The sequence below is a fragment of the Babesia microti genome, chromosome III (assembly GCF_000691945.2).
Source record: "Babesia microti strain RI chromosome III, complete genome".
In the NCBI taxonomy this organism is placed as follows: Eukaryota; Apicomplexa; class Aconoidasida; order Piroplasmida; family Babesiidae; genus Babesia; species Babesia microti.
This window is the reverse complement of record NC_027207.2, coordinates 1,037,308-1,052,839: the sequence shown is the minus strand read 5'-3', so window position 1 is coordinate 1,052,839 and position 15,532 is coordinate 1,037,308. Positions and strand designations below refer to the sequence as shown.

General features: G+C 41.5%; 10 protein-coding genes across 10 annotated transcripts; 5 read left to right on the top strand and 5 right to left on the bottom strand.

Annotated features, from left to right (window-relative positions):
- Nucleotides 1-330: 330 nt before the first annotated feature.
- BMR1_03g02960 (hypothetical protein) lies at nt 331-681 on the bottom strand (the record flags this gene model as incomplete). Its single annotated transcript, XM_012793749.1, has 1 exon — nt 331-681. One exon carries the CDS (start codon nt 679-681, stop codon nt 331-333), a length of 351 nt encoding a protein of 116 aa, XP_012649203.1.
- BMR1_03g02955 (hypothetical protein) lies at nt 1,163-1,918 on the bottom strand (the record flags this gene model as incomplete). Its single annotated transcript, XM_012793748.1, has 1 exon — nt 1,163-1,918. One exon carries the CDS (start codon nt 1,916-1,918, stop codon nt 1,163-1,165), a length of 756 nt encoding a protein of 251 aa, XP_012649202.1.
- On the top strand, nt 1,944-2,493 carry BMR1_03g02950 (Sybindin-like family; the record flags this gene model as incomplete). Its single annotated transcript, XM_021482121.1, has 3 exons — nt 1,944-1,997; nt 2,083-2,221; nt 2,246-2,493. 3 exons carry the CDS (start codon nt 1,944-1,946, stop codon nt 2,491-2,493), a joined length of 441 nt encoding a protein of 146 aa, XP_021338674.1.
- A 78-nt stretch (nt 2,494-2,571) lies between these two features.
- On the top strand, nt 2,572-2,916 carry BMR1_03g02945 (hypothetical protein; the record flags this gene model as incomplete). Its single annotated transcript, XM_012793746.1, has 1 exon — nt 2,572-2,916. The coding sequence occupies one exon, from the start codon at nt 2,572-2,574 to the stop codon at nt 2,914-2,916; it is 345 nt and encodes a 114-aa protein (XP_012649200.1).
- BMR1_03g02940 (Anamorsin homolog) lies at nt 3,622-4,425 on the top strand (the record flags this gene model as incomplete). Its single annotated transcript, XM_012793745.2, has 2 exons — nt 3,622-3,954; nt 4,015-4,425. 2 exons carry the CDS (start codon nt 3,622-3,624, stop codon nt 4,423-4,425), a joined length of 744 nt encoding a protein of 247 aa, XP_012649199.2.
- Nucleotides 4,567-8,654, bottom strand: BMR1_03g02935 (hypothetical protein; the record flags this gene model as incomplete). Its single annotated transcript, XM_012793744.1, has 2 exons — nt 4,567-5,613; nt 5,691-8,654. The coding sequence occupies 2 exons, from the start codon at nt 8,652-8,654 to the stop codon at nt 4,567-4,569; spliced, it is 4,011 nt and encodes a 1,336-aa protein (XP_012649198.1).
- BMR1_03g02930 (male gamete fusion factor HAP2, putative (HAP2)) lies at nt 8,971-11,110 on the top strand (the record flags this gene model as incomplete). Its single annotated transcript, XM_021482120.1, has 13 exons — nt 8,971-9,135; nt 9,156-9,260; nt 9,281-9,497; nt 9,589-9,729; nt 9,750-9,806; nt 9,827-9,879; nt 9,900-9,980; nt 10,001-10,034; nt 10,055-10,254; nt 10,275-10,474; nt 10,497-10,869; nt 10,893-10,959; nt 10,980-11,110. The coding sequence occupies 13 exons, from the start codon at nt 8,971-8,973 to the stop codon at nt 11,108-11,110; spliced, it is 1,824 nt and encodes a 607-aa protein (XP_021338673.1).
- Nucleotides 11,111-11,302: 192 nt separating this feature from the next.
- Nucleotides 11,303-12,036, bottom strand: BMR1_03g02925 (Ras family; the record flags this gene model as incomplete). Its single annotated transcript, XM_012793742.1, has 2 exons — nt 11,303-11,556; nt 11,580-12,036. The coding sequence occupies 2 exons, from the start codon at nt 12,034-12,036 to the stop codon at nt 11,303-11,305; spliced, it is 711 nt and encodes a 236-aa protein (XP_012649196.1).
- Nucleotides 12,037-12,104: 68 nt separating this feature from the next.
- Nucleotides 12,105-13,268, top strand: BMR1_03g02920 (hypothetical protein; the record flags this gene model as incomplete). The annotated part of the gene is made up of 3 exons (XM_012793741.1): nt 12,105-12,380; nt 12,404-12,528; nt 12,590-13,268. 3 exons carry the CDS (start codon nt 12,105-12,107, stop codon nt 13,266-13,268), a joined length of 1,080 nt encoding a protein of 359 aa, XP_012649195.1.
- On the bottom strand, nt 13,265-15,416 carry BMR1_03g02915 (Small RNA degrading nuclease 5; the record flags this gene model as incomplete). Its single annotated transcript, XM_021482118.1, has 7 exons — nt 13,265-13,508; nt 13,603-14,072; nt 14,121-14,213; nt 14,236-14,891; nt 14,914-15,011; nt 15,034-15,213; nt 15,298-15,416. The coding sequence occupies 7 exons, from the start codon at nt 15,414-15,416 to the stop codon at nt 13,265-13,267; spliced, it is 1,860 nt and encodes a 619-aa protein (XP_021338672.1).

Here is a 15,532-nt window from a genome sequence, read left to right as displayed (position 1 = left end):
ACTATTGGAAGGAATTTCATGAAGATTAGAATCAACATAATAAAACAAACTAATTCACATAAGGTTATAATCAACAAAACTCACTATTTAGTGGGAAATAGTAGTAAAAATAGTTATGTAAAAGGTAACTTTGAAAAGTTTTTAATTCATCAAAATTACAAGATAGATACAATATTACATGGTCACTTGTATAACCACATAACTTATAGGGTACATGGATCACGCCCTGGGTTTATTCTATCGTAATTATGTAATAGATTTAGCTAAAATTAATTATTAAAAGTAGTTCGATTTTAATAAAAGGCGGGAATTTGAGTGGCTAGTGAGTGATTAGGGCTCTTCACTGGTGATGAGGGATCTGCTAGGTTGATAAGTGTCGTTATTCTCATTCATTTTTTGTGTAATCATAGAAATACCCCAAACTATGGACCACAGCCATCCTACAATAGGTATCATTTGGCAAACTCCGATTAATACATCTTCGTATACTTCATTCAATACTCCCATAACCAAGGTTCCAACACCGAATAAAAATATATTCAACGCACCGCATAATATGACTATATTAAATTTGCCTGATGTTGGAACGGTAAATGTCTTAATTCGATCTATTGTCGATAATAAGAAGGTTTTTACGGATAATAGAATTGACGATATTGTCATACTTATATTTGAGTACATATAGGGTAGTTATGCCACCAAAAAATTTACTTCTGTACGCAAGTACATACACTTCCAGTATCAATTATTAGTGATGAATGCTTCCGTGTTATTAGAAATACAACTAAATTAGACATATGTACACTGGGCGTACATTAGATCTCAACATTCAGTCATCATACTATTAGTAATTTTATTAACGTTGAAATTCCCCAGTAAATTATCAGCTTTTACTAAATAAATTTGTATGTGATTGGTATATTATTTATTTATTGCCAATATTACATTAAAATATTCGTAATGAATATCTTGACATATGAACAAATGTGAGGTTAATGCATGCTGACTGCCACATATTTATCTTTAAGCGGTACATCTAATTAAAAAGTAGATTAGTAAAATTTAATTATCAGCGTATTAGTAAACATAATACTAAAAAATTAAATTTTAGCGGTATGGCTAATAAGTTTAATGACTTACGGTCGTGGTGAGAGATTACTATCTATGTGTGGTGAATGGGAGTGTATGGTCTTGAGTCTATAAATGGGTAATTATAGCCCATGGGTGTGCTATAAAGTTCGTCGCCAAAAATTCTTTGAGATGTACCTTTGCATGACTCGAGCCATTTTATATCATCAGGGGTTAAACATGGATTCTGGTGTTCATAACTGTTGTGTTTTGAGAAAGGAGAGCGTATAATACTATGGCAATTCGGCTTGTCATAGGAGTTATTTTTTTGACTCCTAGTGGCCCAACTGGTTCTAACAGGTGTGATGATTCGTCGAAAATCATCAGGGGATGATTTTTCAAAAAAATCACATGCGTAAATTGGCGTATCAGAGATATTGGAAAATTGACACAATGGTTTATCCTGCATGTGAAATTTTGGTGCAAATTCATTCCCTGCATCTTCCCTGGGTAAATCTATGTCTATTTCGTCGATAGTAGTCCTGGCGCTGAATCTTCTGGGCAGTATTTGAGGCTTTGAGTATAAATGTTTTAGTTCATGTGCGAGCTTTTCGATTTCAGCGTCAGAAATTCCCTTTATTTCGACCTCTAATTGTTTTAAGATAGGTATAATGCATGTGATTCGACCGGAAGGTGGTAGTTTAGGATAATTGGATTGAGGTGTGTGGGTGAGATTGTGTGTAGCCCAATTGTTCAATTCTTGGCTAACACTAGGCTCAATTTTAGCTATAGTATTGTCTATTATTTCTGATATTCCTAGTGAATGATACAGTTGACTAGCTAGAGCCATGATAGACTCAGATGGGGCGTTGATTATGCTACTATCTCTAAGTATAAATAATCAACACGGGTCACTGATCTACCACAAGGTACCTCTCCTATTACACTTAATATTTAAATTATTGTTTTCAAGATAATTTAAATATTCAACCATATTTGGCAACTCTCACATAGAACATTTCCGAGAAATCTAGATTGACGAGCAACGAGGAGATACGCATAGCATCGACTTTTCATGGATTAAGTACGATTGCTAAAAGGCTCTGCATTGTTTCGGATGAAAAACACAAAGCTACTTTGGACCAACAATCGGGTAATTTCAATATCATTAACTTAGGAATAACTCAAATTGAGGGCAATCACTTTTCTCTCTATTGCCTAGAGACGCTAACCGGGTTGTCTATATTCTTGGTCACTTTGCCATCCGCATTTCCTTCTGGAATAATTGATAATATTTTATCTTCGGTGTACCAGGGCTACGCTGATTATGTGCAAAAGAACCCTTTTCATGAGCCTGATATGCCTATCCGTCTAGATCTCTTCGATAAATTTATCCAGGGAATTATTCAAAGGTACACATATTGAAAACATACTCACAAGCTATTTTGTATTTGATTTAAACTCCATATATCGATCACAGCCCTAAGTGCGTAGTACTTCACAATGAGTTGGAAGGTTGTAGGCATTATCTCTAGCATAATGTCCACGTTCAACGTATTTGTCGTGTTAAACATAATCCGCGTGATATATTCAGACTTTGGGGCGCACGAAATTTGTAAGAATGATGATTGTAACGCTAAGGTTATGTCTTGTAAAATAGTTATTTTGTTTCACGCTTCTTTGTTAGCGTTATCAATTGGCTACCTTAGCGGATTTATAACATTTGATCCTATAATATACATAAAGCGCAGTTTAGGGCTGGTGGCGAGCGAGGGGCCTGCTAGAGGAGGAGGGAGGTACAGACCACTGCTACATAATACGAGTGATGAACTGTTTGAGCTCAAGTAATACGAGCAAATTTTATCTATCATTTAATCTTGTTTTATTTCATGTGAATCAGCAATTTGGGGAAAATGATTGTATATGTATTAACGTATAATAAACCAGCGCATATATTTGAATATGTACAATTTTGGATTTATATTAGGTATGGAATTTTTTAATGGTTTGAACAGTGATATTCTTTTTTTGCGTTCGGTTTTTAACTGTGTAAATTTACTAATTTTACGGATGATGTACTCTGGTACTGGTAGTATTTTGTATGTAATATGCTAGCTTTTCAAATTCTGGTGACGGTTGAGTGTAGTTTACTAATTGTTTAGTGTTACCTAAACGGGGTGTGTATATGGGCAATTTATAATTTAAACAAGTAATTTTAATTTGATTATAAATGTATATGATAAAAGTGAATTATATATATTAGACGGATGAGCGGAGTTTAGGATCGATGAAAAAGTATGGAATCTATATCATTTAAAATTTTCTCGAGTCAACGTACAAAAATGCATAAGAAAAAGTAACTATGTCATACATAATATGTTTATTGTCGTAAAATATCGTATTTTAGCAGTCTCCAGTGGCTACCCATGTAACAAAACTTTGGCACAACATAGTGATGAGGAGGCTGTTCCAAGTTCCGACTATGCCATGATGACATTTTTGACATAACAGATTATTATTTTGTGTTGGATTCAATTCATAAAGCAGCATAAGATGATTAATGCCAAAACCACCCTAGTAGTGGCAGATCAGGACGATCCAGCCTGCGCCAAGCTATTGAAATCATTTTCTTCCTTCTCCATATCTAACTACCTACTGAAAAAAACAGGCATTGGTAAAGAAGCTACAAATTTTATTTCACCCGATTTTTTTACAGTGGATCAACTACTGGATACAGTAAGTGAATGCAGCTATAATTCTATTTCGATTTTCTCTGCCAGGCCCAAGCTTTTCACAGGTGAAAACGGGGCTAAGATTTTATCCAAGGCGATTGTATTATTATTTCCCGGTGCTCAGGTCAACATGAAACTTTTGGTTCCACTAGAGGTATGGTTATCTTTTATTAAATAGTGGAAAATATTTTTTATGCATCAATACATAATATAGGATACTGAGGAACTAACTAGACTGGTTGAGAAAGAATTCCTATACGCAGGATTCATCGACGTAAAAGTTGATGAAATAGCCACCATAGATGGATTGGTAATGGTTATAACGGCAAAAGCGCCTGAATATGCGGTTCAGCCTATCAAAATTATAGGAAATGTTGCACCCAACTCTAAAATCACCCCAGTCAGAACATCTGACTGCAGTACCAGGCCTAAACCATGCGCCAATTGCACTTGCGGACGGAGGAAAGAAGAGCAGCTATCCTCCACCAACGATCGTGACAGGGATGGAACCCCCTCTGCAAGCTCATGTGGAAATTGCTACCTAGGCGATGCCTTCAGATGTGAAAACTGCCCCTACAAAGGCCTACCAGCCTTCAAGCCAGGAGAAAAGGTTACCTTGGGCTAAAACTTTATCCATACATATAATGTGGGAAAAAAGAACGGACAGCCGCACAAATTCTAAAATGTAACTGTAAACCTCACAATCAAATTAATTGTAGACATTCTAATGACAAAAATTAGGTATATTTGTTTGCGATGCATAAACTCAGGGAACGGACTGAAAAGACTGAAGAAGAGGAAAAGCTGCGTTAAGAAGTTGTTTCCTCTTTCTTATCCATGCCCGCTTCATGATTTCCCTACTTCTTAAATCCTTAGCCAATTGAACTGTCAGTCCCAGGCTTTCCTTGAGCCTGAAAAACAAAAAAATAGACGACGCAAAACGACTAGCGACCTCTGAATGGCAGGGACAGAGGGACACTTCCGACTGGAAATAACGATACTGTGAACGCTGAGGAGCCAAATAACGTGAATCCTCTGCCGCTATGCCCTCATCCTCCTCCATGTGCAAATAATCGCTGGAAAATAGCTCAGGCAGGCCGTCTGACTCGGCCTCCATCTCATCCTCGCCTTCCTTAAGCCCCCGGCCAGGCCCAGCCTTGGCCGCGGGGCCGGGACGACGACGACGCTTCACCCTTAGACCCCTTTTGTGCAAAACCAACCCAACCTGATAGGCACAACTGGCGTGAAATTTAACACTACACCCAGGCTTAGAACAAGCAAGAAAAACGCCCCTATGCGATGAACAAATAGCACAGGACTGCCCGTTTCCACCCGCGTCCTGAGTTGTGTAGGACTGCTTAATCAAACTAACTGCATACTCCGCGTGCCAAATTAAGCATACCACGTGCACAAAAATCATCAAATCTTTGCCTGTCTTGCACCCAAAATTTGCCCATGCCTTCAACCCATAGCCCCTCCTCTCACAAATAGCACAATACGCATCCTCACTGGAACCAAAAGTACACATGTCACAAACCCAACGCTTAGGCACCTTGCCCATCTCTTCGGCCAATCCCTGCCCCAAATCCCGCAATATCTCATATGCCTGTCCCCTATGCCCCGTCATTATTGGAGTGGGCCAAGGGGCCAAACCATTTGGCAAGGAACGCCCAGTGAATCCAACTGTACCAGCAATGTCAAACATATAGCAACAAAGGTGAACAGCCACATGGCATTCGCCACAACGTATCCAAGACAAATTATCCACTACATCATCCATGGGAAACCCAGATTCGTAATCCCTGGACAAAACCTGCATAAGTTTTTGATTCATCAATGCATATGTTTATTCATGTGAAATATTATTAAATTAATGAAATAATGGCTTACGTTGAAACAGACAGCACAAGTCTTAGAATCATATGATGGAACAGAGAGTCTAGCAGTGGACGTCTCTATGTCGGCCTTCTTTGCTTCTGCCTGTGGCCTGGTGAACCCTTTAAATCGGCCCTTGCGCCTAGCCTCATTGTGTGCTGGGTCAATGTCCCGATTAATATACCTAGACCTCCTAAACTCACAGGCACCTTTGGTGTCCCATGATGGATCATGTTTGCAACACAAATAACTCAATCTGAAGGGAGGGAATAATGAACGTAGAGAGCCTGCGACTGCATCGCAATCTGGATCCGCACGTATATCAAAACGGAATCCCTGTAGCCATGCACACATAGGGTGGCATAGCACATCACAGACCACTGGTTCCAAGCCATTGCAAGGGGTGGAATAGGAACATCTAATAGTGATTCCAAGGGGCAGCCCACACACGCGACAAGGCTCACAAAGGCATATCTGCCCCCCAGACTGGATAGTATAATCAACTGCGGGCCTTTGCTGGGGCAGCTCCCAGGGCTCAAGCAGCAAGGGGTCCAGAAGCCTAGATGATGGCAGAAGGGCAAGGCCACAAAAAACATGGATCCATTGGCCCCCAGTTGTGGTCTTGAAGGCCCCCCCTCCGCGGAAACAAACAGAGCATAACACGCTGTTGCGGGTGAAGTTCACCATCCACTGAGTCCCCAGGGCCTTCTTCTCAACTTCGCAGCGTTTGCATATGAGTTCTCCTGAATTCCAGTCCCTATTAGGATAGAGTGAGCCTCCCGATGGCTGCCCTACTCCGTAGCAGCTCCTGTGGAAAACAATTCCGCAGCGCACGCATGTAATCAGCGGATTCAGATTGGTTTTCCCCTCGTAAAAACAGACGCTGCACGCAGTGCCAGCCCCAGTACCATTGGCACCAGTGCCCCCGCTATCCCATTTTTCCGCGTCCTCCCGCACCATATCCCTTAGATTCGAACTCATTAAGGACCACTTGTCACTGGAGTCAGCTATTAGGTATAGATACTTGCAGGAAGGGAGTTCGCAGAGACGCAGGGGCTCACAGTTTTGTGAAAGTATGGAGTCTAGCAGTGAGGACTTAAGCTGGGAGATCTTCTTGTGTACAGAGGCCAGCGCGCCCTTGTACACGTCAATCTGCTCCTCCACAAAGGCTTCTTCCGAAGGGCCGCCACAGGGGGGCGAACTATCCCGCAACACCCAGCGGTAACCCGCGATGTCCACGAAGGGCTGTCCCGGGGGGACGCTCGGGGGTGGGGACGGAGGGGGGACGTCCCTGGGTCTGTACACCCCGTGCAGACGCAGGACGTCGTGCCACTCTAAGCGTCGCCCGGCCACGCAGGGCCGGGCGACAGTCGTGAGAAGGCGGAGATGGAGCGGGTCCTGACTTAGCTCTACCACGCCACGTAGGACGAGCTCGAACTCGTATTGGGACAGGGGAATGTAGGTTTCCAGGGAGAGGCGATCCCCGCAGGGGGCCTGCATAGAGCGCAATTTGTTCAATGACCCTTGCAGTTCAGAAAGGCCATCTTCGCCAAAGTAGGGATAGGTAATAGCACAGGGGCACTCCCCTCCACCAGCAGCTGTAGCGAGGGACCTAAGCATGTCCAGGTAGTCCCCGCCGCTGCGGAACGCCGGGGAGTGGCGGACGAGGGTGAACACGACGAGCGCGTGTTGGGGCAGCAGAAGGGAATTGGACGAATTGGACAGGTTCGCCGCGCTGACCAAGGCCAGGACGCGCGAGCAGTTGTCTCTGCAGAGGAAGGAACCGCGGCCAGACCAGAGCGCGTACTTCAGAAGCTCTAGGCACCTCTCCACGCCCCTGACGTCCGGAGGCTGCAACGGCGTGGGTTTGAGCAGCCGCATCAGGAGGCGCGCCTCCTCCAGGCACTTTTTGTGGTGGCTCTGCGGCTCGAGCGCCAAGGCGCGGGCGGCAGCCGGTCCCAGAGGCATTCGGCGCGGAAATTCGATCCTCTGCCAGGAACCCTTCGCGAAGGGGTGAAAATTTTGGAAGACGGGTCTACCCGGCACATCCGCCACACCGACCCCCCTCGCTACGGCGGGCGCCGTGGGACTCGTGGTAGTGGAAGAATGGACCTGCAGGGTGAGGGCCATCGCCGACAGGCACGTACAGGTCATGCCTGGCCATGGGAACGTCTTCAAGCGTTGGTAACGCAAGAAGGAGGCAGCGGCGCTCTTTATATCTGCGGGATTTGCATGTTCTGCACAAAATAGCGCTTTCCAGGGTATTTTTGAATTATTTTGCCCCAGAGTAGCGCATATTGCACCCAGATTATATTTCAGGGCGCAGGGTGGGTGTATATGGAACGGGCAGTGCGGGAATCCGCACTGTAAAGTTAATCTGGCATTTTTTCCGCATGCTATACATGCCCGTTGGTTTATGCCTACCGTCGAGCCATAGGGCTTGGGCTGAGCATCGTATTCCGATGCGTTTTTCTCAATCAGCTCGTCCAGGTCAATTGGCAACAGCGGGTTATGAGATAGTCCAAAGAGTAGGCATGCTGGGTGGTAAAAGTGTCTAGATTTCTGGACTAATCCACCGGGGATATGGCACAATAGGCACAGAGCGCGACTATCAGAGCAGCTGGCGCATTTTTCTGGTTTAAGCTTGTCCCCCGGGTCTTTGTGTTTTGAGTCAGCTGGGTAATAGCAGGCGAGATGGGCATTAGTTCCGCAGGATGTACAAGTAAAGTGTTTAGTCCCAGTGATTGTTCTGTTACATGCCAGGCACTTTTGTCTGTTTTTTCGTGCGTATCGCTGCAGTGTGGAATCTAATTTTATTATATCTTTTGTTAGATCCAAATCCAACGTATTGGCATCTGTGGTTTCAGAGCAATTAGGTTCGATAATGGGCTTATTTCTTGCAGGCGGGACGCTGTTTGAATATCGATTTAGTGCCTCGATGTAACTCAGCTTCTCCTCACTGCCTCGCTGCTTCCCCATTTACCACTCTGCCTGTGATGGAGGGAGGGGGCTTTCCCTCTTCCCATCACAGGCAGAGGAGTGAGCGGTGAAGGGCCGGCTCCACTGCTATGAACGAGCTCTTATGGCCCTGTCTATTGGCAGGTGTTGAAAATAACCGCTATAGTATCTGTCATAATCAGATGGTGGTAGTACCGCAGGTACGCACGTCTCATATACCCATGATAAACGCAGTTTATAACATCCTTCTAATGTTAATAACTAGTACATGCAGTGAATAAGTATTCCGGTAGAGTCTAACTATCTAGTAAAGTACTTCTTGTATAAATTGCGGGGCATGATGTTACGTACATTCATGGTAGTCATATTAATATATGCACCAATTTCGGAATCATTGATATCTGGGAAGTCTCTCATGTGTGTTAAAACAGATTCTGATACCTACAACAAAGCTACTTGCCAAAATCGTTTGCACAGTGAAGTGCAAGTAACATACCAGGGCGTAAGTATTTATTAACGCAGATCGACGAGAAGTACGTTTTTAGATCTGAGGAAGGCGGTGAAGGCATCCTTTTGACGTTGAAAAGTGGTGATGTACAGTTGATTTACGATTTAGATTATCATTTGGTAGGTTATATGTTACGTAGGACGTGCCATTTTACTACATAGAAAAGAATGTTGACTTTTCTTGGAGTGGAGAAGGTTCGCATTGTTATTCTTCCTGTGCTGATGCACCGCTCGATGGATGTTCTATTGAGAGCGATTTGCCAAAGTCAAGTGTCAATCAATTTCCCTTTGGCATTTGTTGCCAATGTGGTAAAAATGCCCTTCCTTCGTCCCACCGTGCCAATTTTTCTTGTAACAGTAAGTCTATTTTGGATATATTAATTCATACTGGTGTATTTATGTTATAGTTGTGTTTAAATGCATGCAAATGGTAATACTAGTAATATAGCTGTGTTTGAGGCATTCCAGTCCAACATATGCATGTCAAAGTCCTGTTTAAAGGCGGTAAACCCCTGGTATTCTGTATCTAGTATAGTATATCCGCCAAGATATGTTAGAAACCTCAATGTTACGATACAAAATTTAAGCGGTATGTAAGTATGCATTTAGACTTAAATGACGTGTTTACTTGTACAGTAAACGATCAAAATAGAATTTGCAGGGACGGTAATACAGTTCTAATTAAGACAGGCGTGATATATCTATTACTCTCAAATGGAGTAAATCTCAAGATGGTCAGGTGTGAAATTATATATCTAGGAGGCTCCTCTCATCGATAATTATATATTTATACCATCATTTCCGCCTGACGATCCAAAGGTTATATCATCAACAATAAAGGTATGTTATTTTCAATTCAGACCAACTGTGGTTTGAGCGATCAAGATGCACAAAGTGAGTATATCCACATTTAGATGGAAAATTATTGGGGGAAGCGTGCCTAAAATATGCTGTAAGTGTAGAAAATGATGCTGTGGATACAAAAGGGACCAGTTGTAACAAAATCGGAATATCACCATCCCATTGGGGAAGGGAGGAACGTCTTTGCAATTCTCCAAAGAATAGTTGTGTCAATAATCAACTTGGATGGTACCTTAAAGAATTCCCCCAAAAGGTATTCTATTGTTTATTCAGTCGAAATTGCCAAAAGTTTACGGCTCCAGTCCTCTAGCACACTTTGGTACTGTTTTGGACGACGATGATAGTGATGAGATGATTCGGGCCATCTCATATACAGTATCAAAGCCACATGTTTCTGCAGTTTTAGTAGATACTATGCAGGGCTCTTTTGTTGAAATAAAACAGTTTTCAGGTGCAGCAATTGCTTTTGCCAGGTAAGTCACGAGTCACTATTAGATTTACAGAGTGCAACGGCATGAACCATTGTTTTGCAGATGTTGGGATTTTAAACAGCTCTGAATCGATATCCCATGTACATTTAAATCTAAAGTGTACCATCGCAGGTGGATCTGCGGTTTTGGGTGAAAGTGAACAGGTGACTATCCAGATTGAGCCCAAAAACACCGTCACAAGGAGGGTATTGATTAATGTGGCTAACTATAAAAATGCGCAAGGTACTTGTAATGCGGTGATTTTATCGCCACAAAAGGATATTGTTGACACGTTAGATTTTGCTCTATATGTAAATATACCCGAAAAGAATATTGGTCCTGATTCCCAATCATTTGACTCTTATGCAATAGAACAGGAAGAAGGTCATCAAGTGATAGTAAAAAAAATTTATTAATTTAGGAGGATTCCTATGCCGAAAATGTTTGTAATTGTGGCTGGTACAATCCCATCTGTTATTTACAGAATTGTAAGGTGAGACTAATTTAGTTGGTACGTGTATCTGGGATGGTTTTAACAGAATTTACAAAGTCATAGTGATGGTATGTGCCATAGCACTTGTTATTATATTTATACCCTTTGTTGTAGCCATAATAAGGTGGGTTAGGAGCAGTAGTTAATTTTACGAAAATTACAGTTCATGAATATAGTTAGACTCAAAAATAGTGTATAGGAAGTTAAAAATTCATAAATAAGAATTGGTGAGTCCGATAAAAAATTACAGATTGTTAGAAACGTATAATTTTTCCATTAATCTACATTTGCATAGTCATCGCATGAGTATTTCAGTCACGATAATACGATTGATGAGTTTAGAAGGGCGATTGCCGGCAACAGTTTGAAAGGGAGAAGCGACTAGTGGGAACTTGTAAATTTACAACTTCTTTAGTGGTATCCCATCGTTTCAAATCTGCCAACACGTGTTGAGCCAGTAATTGAAAAAGCTTTTCCACATTATGTCCAGTTTTGGCGCTAGTTTCCACGAATAATATTTGTTCCTTGTTGGCATATTCAGCAGCTTCCGTAAGCAATTCCTGTGCTGCCTGATTATTGCCCATTGGTAGCCCTCCTGAGTAAATTATTAGTTACCCTTAAATTTGCCATATATTAGATCTACCTTATTGGCCACAAGGACCACGATTGGGTTGGAGTGTGGGCATTGCTTAAGCTGTTTGACCCAATTCTTGGCCCTTTCGAAACTCTTTTGGCAGGTACAATCCATGACGACGATAGCGCATACGGCGCCGCGGTAGTACATCGGTGCGATGCTAGCAAATCTCTCCTGACCTGCAGTGTCCCAAATGTCAAATTTTACAAAACTTCCGGTATTTATCCCCAAATGAAATTTCGTAGGTGTTATTTCATCACCCACAGATGAATTAGGTTGTAGAGGTGATGCTTTATAGGTAAAAAACGCCGCCCCAATAGTGGCATTCGTGTTGTCCAAAAATTCATCCCTAGTCAATCGCAAAGCCAGACTACTCTTCCCAACAGATGCCTCACCCAATAGGACCGTTTTATAACTCCTGTTGTTGCCAGATATCATTCCAAAACACACATAACTACAGGATACGCAACACAACACTAGTCAACCACACACCAAGTGACCCTGCTATGAGGCTAAAGGTCCCCAACTTATCGCCCAGGTACCACCCCTTCAACTTTGAAACCAAATGTTCCGCCACATTTCACCCTTCAGTCCTGTCATTCACACTACGAAATCAGATCTCTCAACTCAAATCTGTTTTCTACAACCAATGGAATCTCAATAAACATCCATTCACCGATCTGGTCAAGTGGATTGAACACCTAGCAACCAGTGCTATCTCTCTATCACATCACCTGAAGCACAATGGTATCACAACTGTTTTGATCGGCCTAGTCAAATCGGTATTCTTCTTCCCTTTATTTAGCATTTTTATCCCAATCATATTTGGGAACCATTGGTTGGGAATTTGGCATTGCTATTGGATAGAACCCCGCCTAAATATCAATCGCTTTCCCTCTGGGCCATCTCAGTCAAACTGGCCAATTCTAGGTACGATTACCCACTTAAATACTCTATAAAATTTATGCATTTGCTTATACCTCTAATTTAGAATACAAAAATACAACTCTCATGACTACATAAGTGGTCAATTACAAGTGATAGACCTTGACGTATACAGGAATTACTTTGAAAACCTAGAAAAACGCATTATTGACTCAGCCAGTGAATATACTGGGAAGGACATTGCTACATTTTCATCCGCTGTTAATAATATATGCGAACACCATCTACACGAAACCCCATTTGTAGATTATTTGAGTGGATCATTTAAACTACTGGTCCATAATCTGATACAAAATAAGCACAGATTAGCCTTTAACGAATGTTCAGCCGTACTCAAAGCATCAAAAATTCTATCACATCGCCCCAATTCATTAATAATGCACTTAGTGGCATCAATGCATCTATCACTCGTTACCAGGGGAAATATCAGAATTGGAGATCTTCAAAATGCATTTGAATTTCTACCTAGCGGTAGGATACGCCATTCAATGGGTGTAGATACGCCCCTGTCCAGAGAAATAGCATCACTAGCTATTCTACTTTGCAAGGAAATTGATAAGTTCCGCATCTGTAATAAACTCGCCATCATAATCGCAGAAACAATAATACGAACCAGAATACGAGATGAGGTTCCACAAACTGTCTGTAATATAGTTGAAACCCTGGCTAAAGTAACAAATACTGAGAGGGTAACCAAGGCTCTGAAAGAATTGAGCACAAATTAAATTTTTATAGCAGCTGCTCCCCAAGCAGCCTTAAAGTTAGTCTTAGCTAGTTGCGATTCCCTCGTCAGCTGATTAGCCCCCAACCTAGCTGCGTGTCCTTTAAGCTCCTCAAATACTAAGTCAAAATCGATAGCCCCTAATTCCCTGGACAGAGCATACAAATTTTCACAAATTGGTAGTCCTATCCTTCTTTCTCCTCCATCTGACATTACGTAACACAGCGTGCTCAATAACTTATATCTGAGTTATAAATAGCTTAAACATAGCTGTTACCATGCTCAATTAACTAATTTTATGAAATGATTACATAACTATAGAGGCCGATCGGGCTTACCTAATGGCATCTCCAGAGCAAGAGGCTATGAAGAGGTAGGAACCGGGGTCAAGCGCCTTGGCAATTGTATCAGTGGCCTCCGAGGCATTCTTTATCAGCCTGTGAATTGTGCTACATGGAATCTCAGCCAGTATGCGATCAGTATTCATATTTAGCCCATTTAAAGCCTCCCTTTGAATGTCCCTAAGAAAACATATACCCACTCTGGTCCTGCAGCTTGTGTTTTTTGACATGGCATCAGCGAACTTTTTAGCCATTTCTTCATCGGAAAGGTTGCCAATCGGCACCTTTTCGATATTGTTGAAGTTTGATTCGACATTCTCTCCAACTTCTGCATCGAAGATCAATGTGTCAATTTCCCTGTCTAATTTTACACCTTCATGCTTGGATTTTAATACTATCGAGTTATCAGCAAATGCATTGCATATGTGAGTACTCAACATTTCTCCGCATTGACTGCCTTTTACAATCTATGTAATCGATTGTTTAAACACACAAATGTGGATAAAATAGCATACCCAATTAATCGCGAGTGCCATTGCTACGCGGGCATCATTAACTGAATCATGGCCAGATCCCCGATGCATATCAACCTTCATATGTTTCCAAGCCTAAATATGGACTTTAATTTACCAGTGAAGCCAAAGAAAATTTAAATGTCTGATTTGTTTCTTGGTACAGTACACTAGTATCTATTACGCGATTGTGTTTGATTTTGCATGCCAAAAAATCATTTTCCAATGAATGTCCAACTAATATACTTCTTGAGCTTATTAACCCTTTTAAATGCTGTAAAACGTCATCTAGAGTTATGTCTACGCCTTGCATTGAATCCCTTGTTATGCCAGAGTATTTGGTGCAATAATCCAAAATTTCATCGTCAGGTAACACCAACGAATCAAAAATTACGTGAAAATATGGGTCAACAATTGATACTCGTGTTAGCTCCGATCCATTTTTTGTAATGCACATTTCGCAATCTATGCTAAGTAGGTGTGGAAAATCTGGGTCTTCTCCCAACAAATTAAGCATTGATTCGTATTCACAGATAAAATCGCTGGGGAATATGTTTACTGTACTCTTTTTACGTTTTAATCCAATGGCGCCAATGTCAATCACCTTTTTTATTGGCTTGCACTCGTACATGAGAGCGTCCTTTAGTCTTTCTTTTATAACAACTTTATCCTCTGTATATGTTGGCTGCCCATCGAATTCCTTGCCACTTTGTGGAAATAGATTTGACTCCATTTGTTCCGTGTTTAAAAGTGAATTTTTGATCGTATTTTTTGCTATGTAATATACTCTAAATACCCTGATCTTGTTTAACAGGTGGGAGTGAGTATTCAATGGTAACTAGTGACTGTTTTATGCGGCATGTACCTGATACCATCACACTTTTTGGTAAACTCCTGAATTATTTGCGTGCATTACATTTGAAAAAGAGATTGTTTGGTGATTAAATTTTTAAAAAATGTGGCAGCATATAGGTACGCCACTAAATCCGAGTAATTTAAATATGGTATAATTACAATAGCCACAGTTTTAGGTGGATTGTTAGATTTGAACCTGACTGGAATTGGCGGTTCGAATTTTGAACCTTGTCCAACAACCCTAAATCACTTTGTTTAGGGACTCTATGTATTAAACATTCTGAAATAACACTTAACAGGTAATAATGGTATGGCTATTGCTTACCAACATATTAACTGTTGAAATTCGTTCCAAGAGACCTTTCTGGTGCTAGAGGTTAGGATGGGCACGAATGATACAGATTTGGAATCATCGTCCCTCAACCGCTTATTTCTTTTACCCATGGTACACCGTCATACTAGACGTTATTATAGTCAAAATTTGCCATTGAAGTAATTGGTATTTTGGAATGTTTAATATAAATTAATTTACACAGTGATGTGTAACTGGGGCAGATACT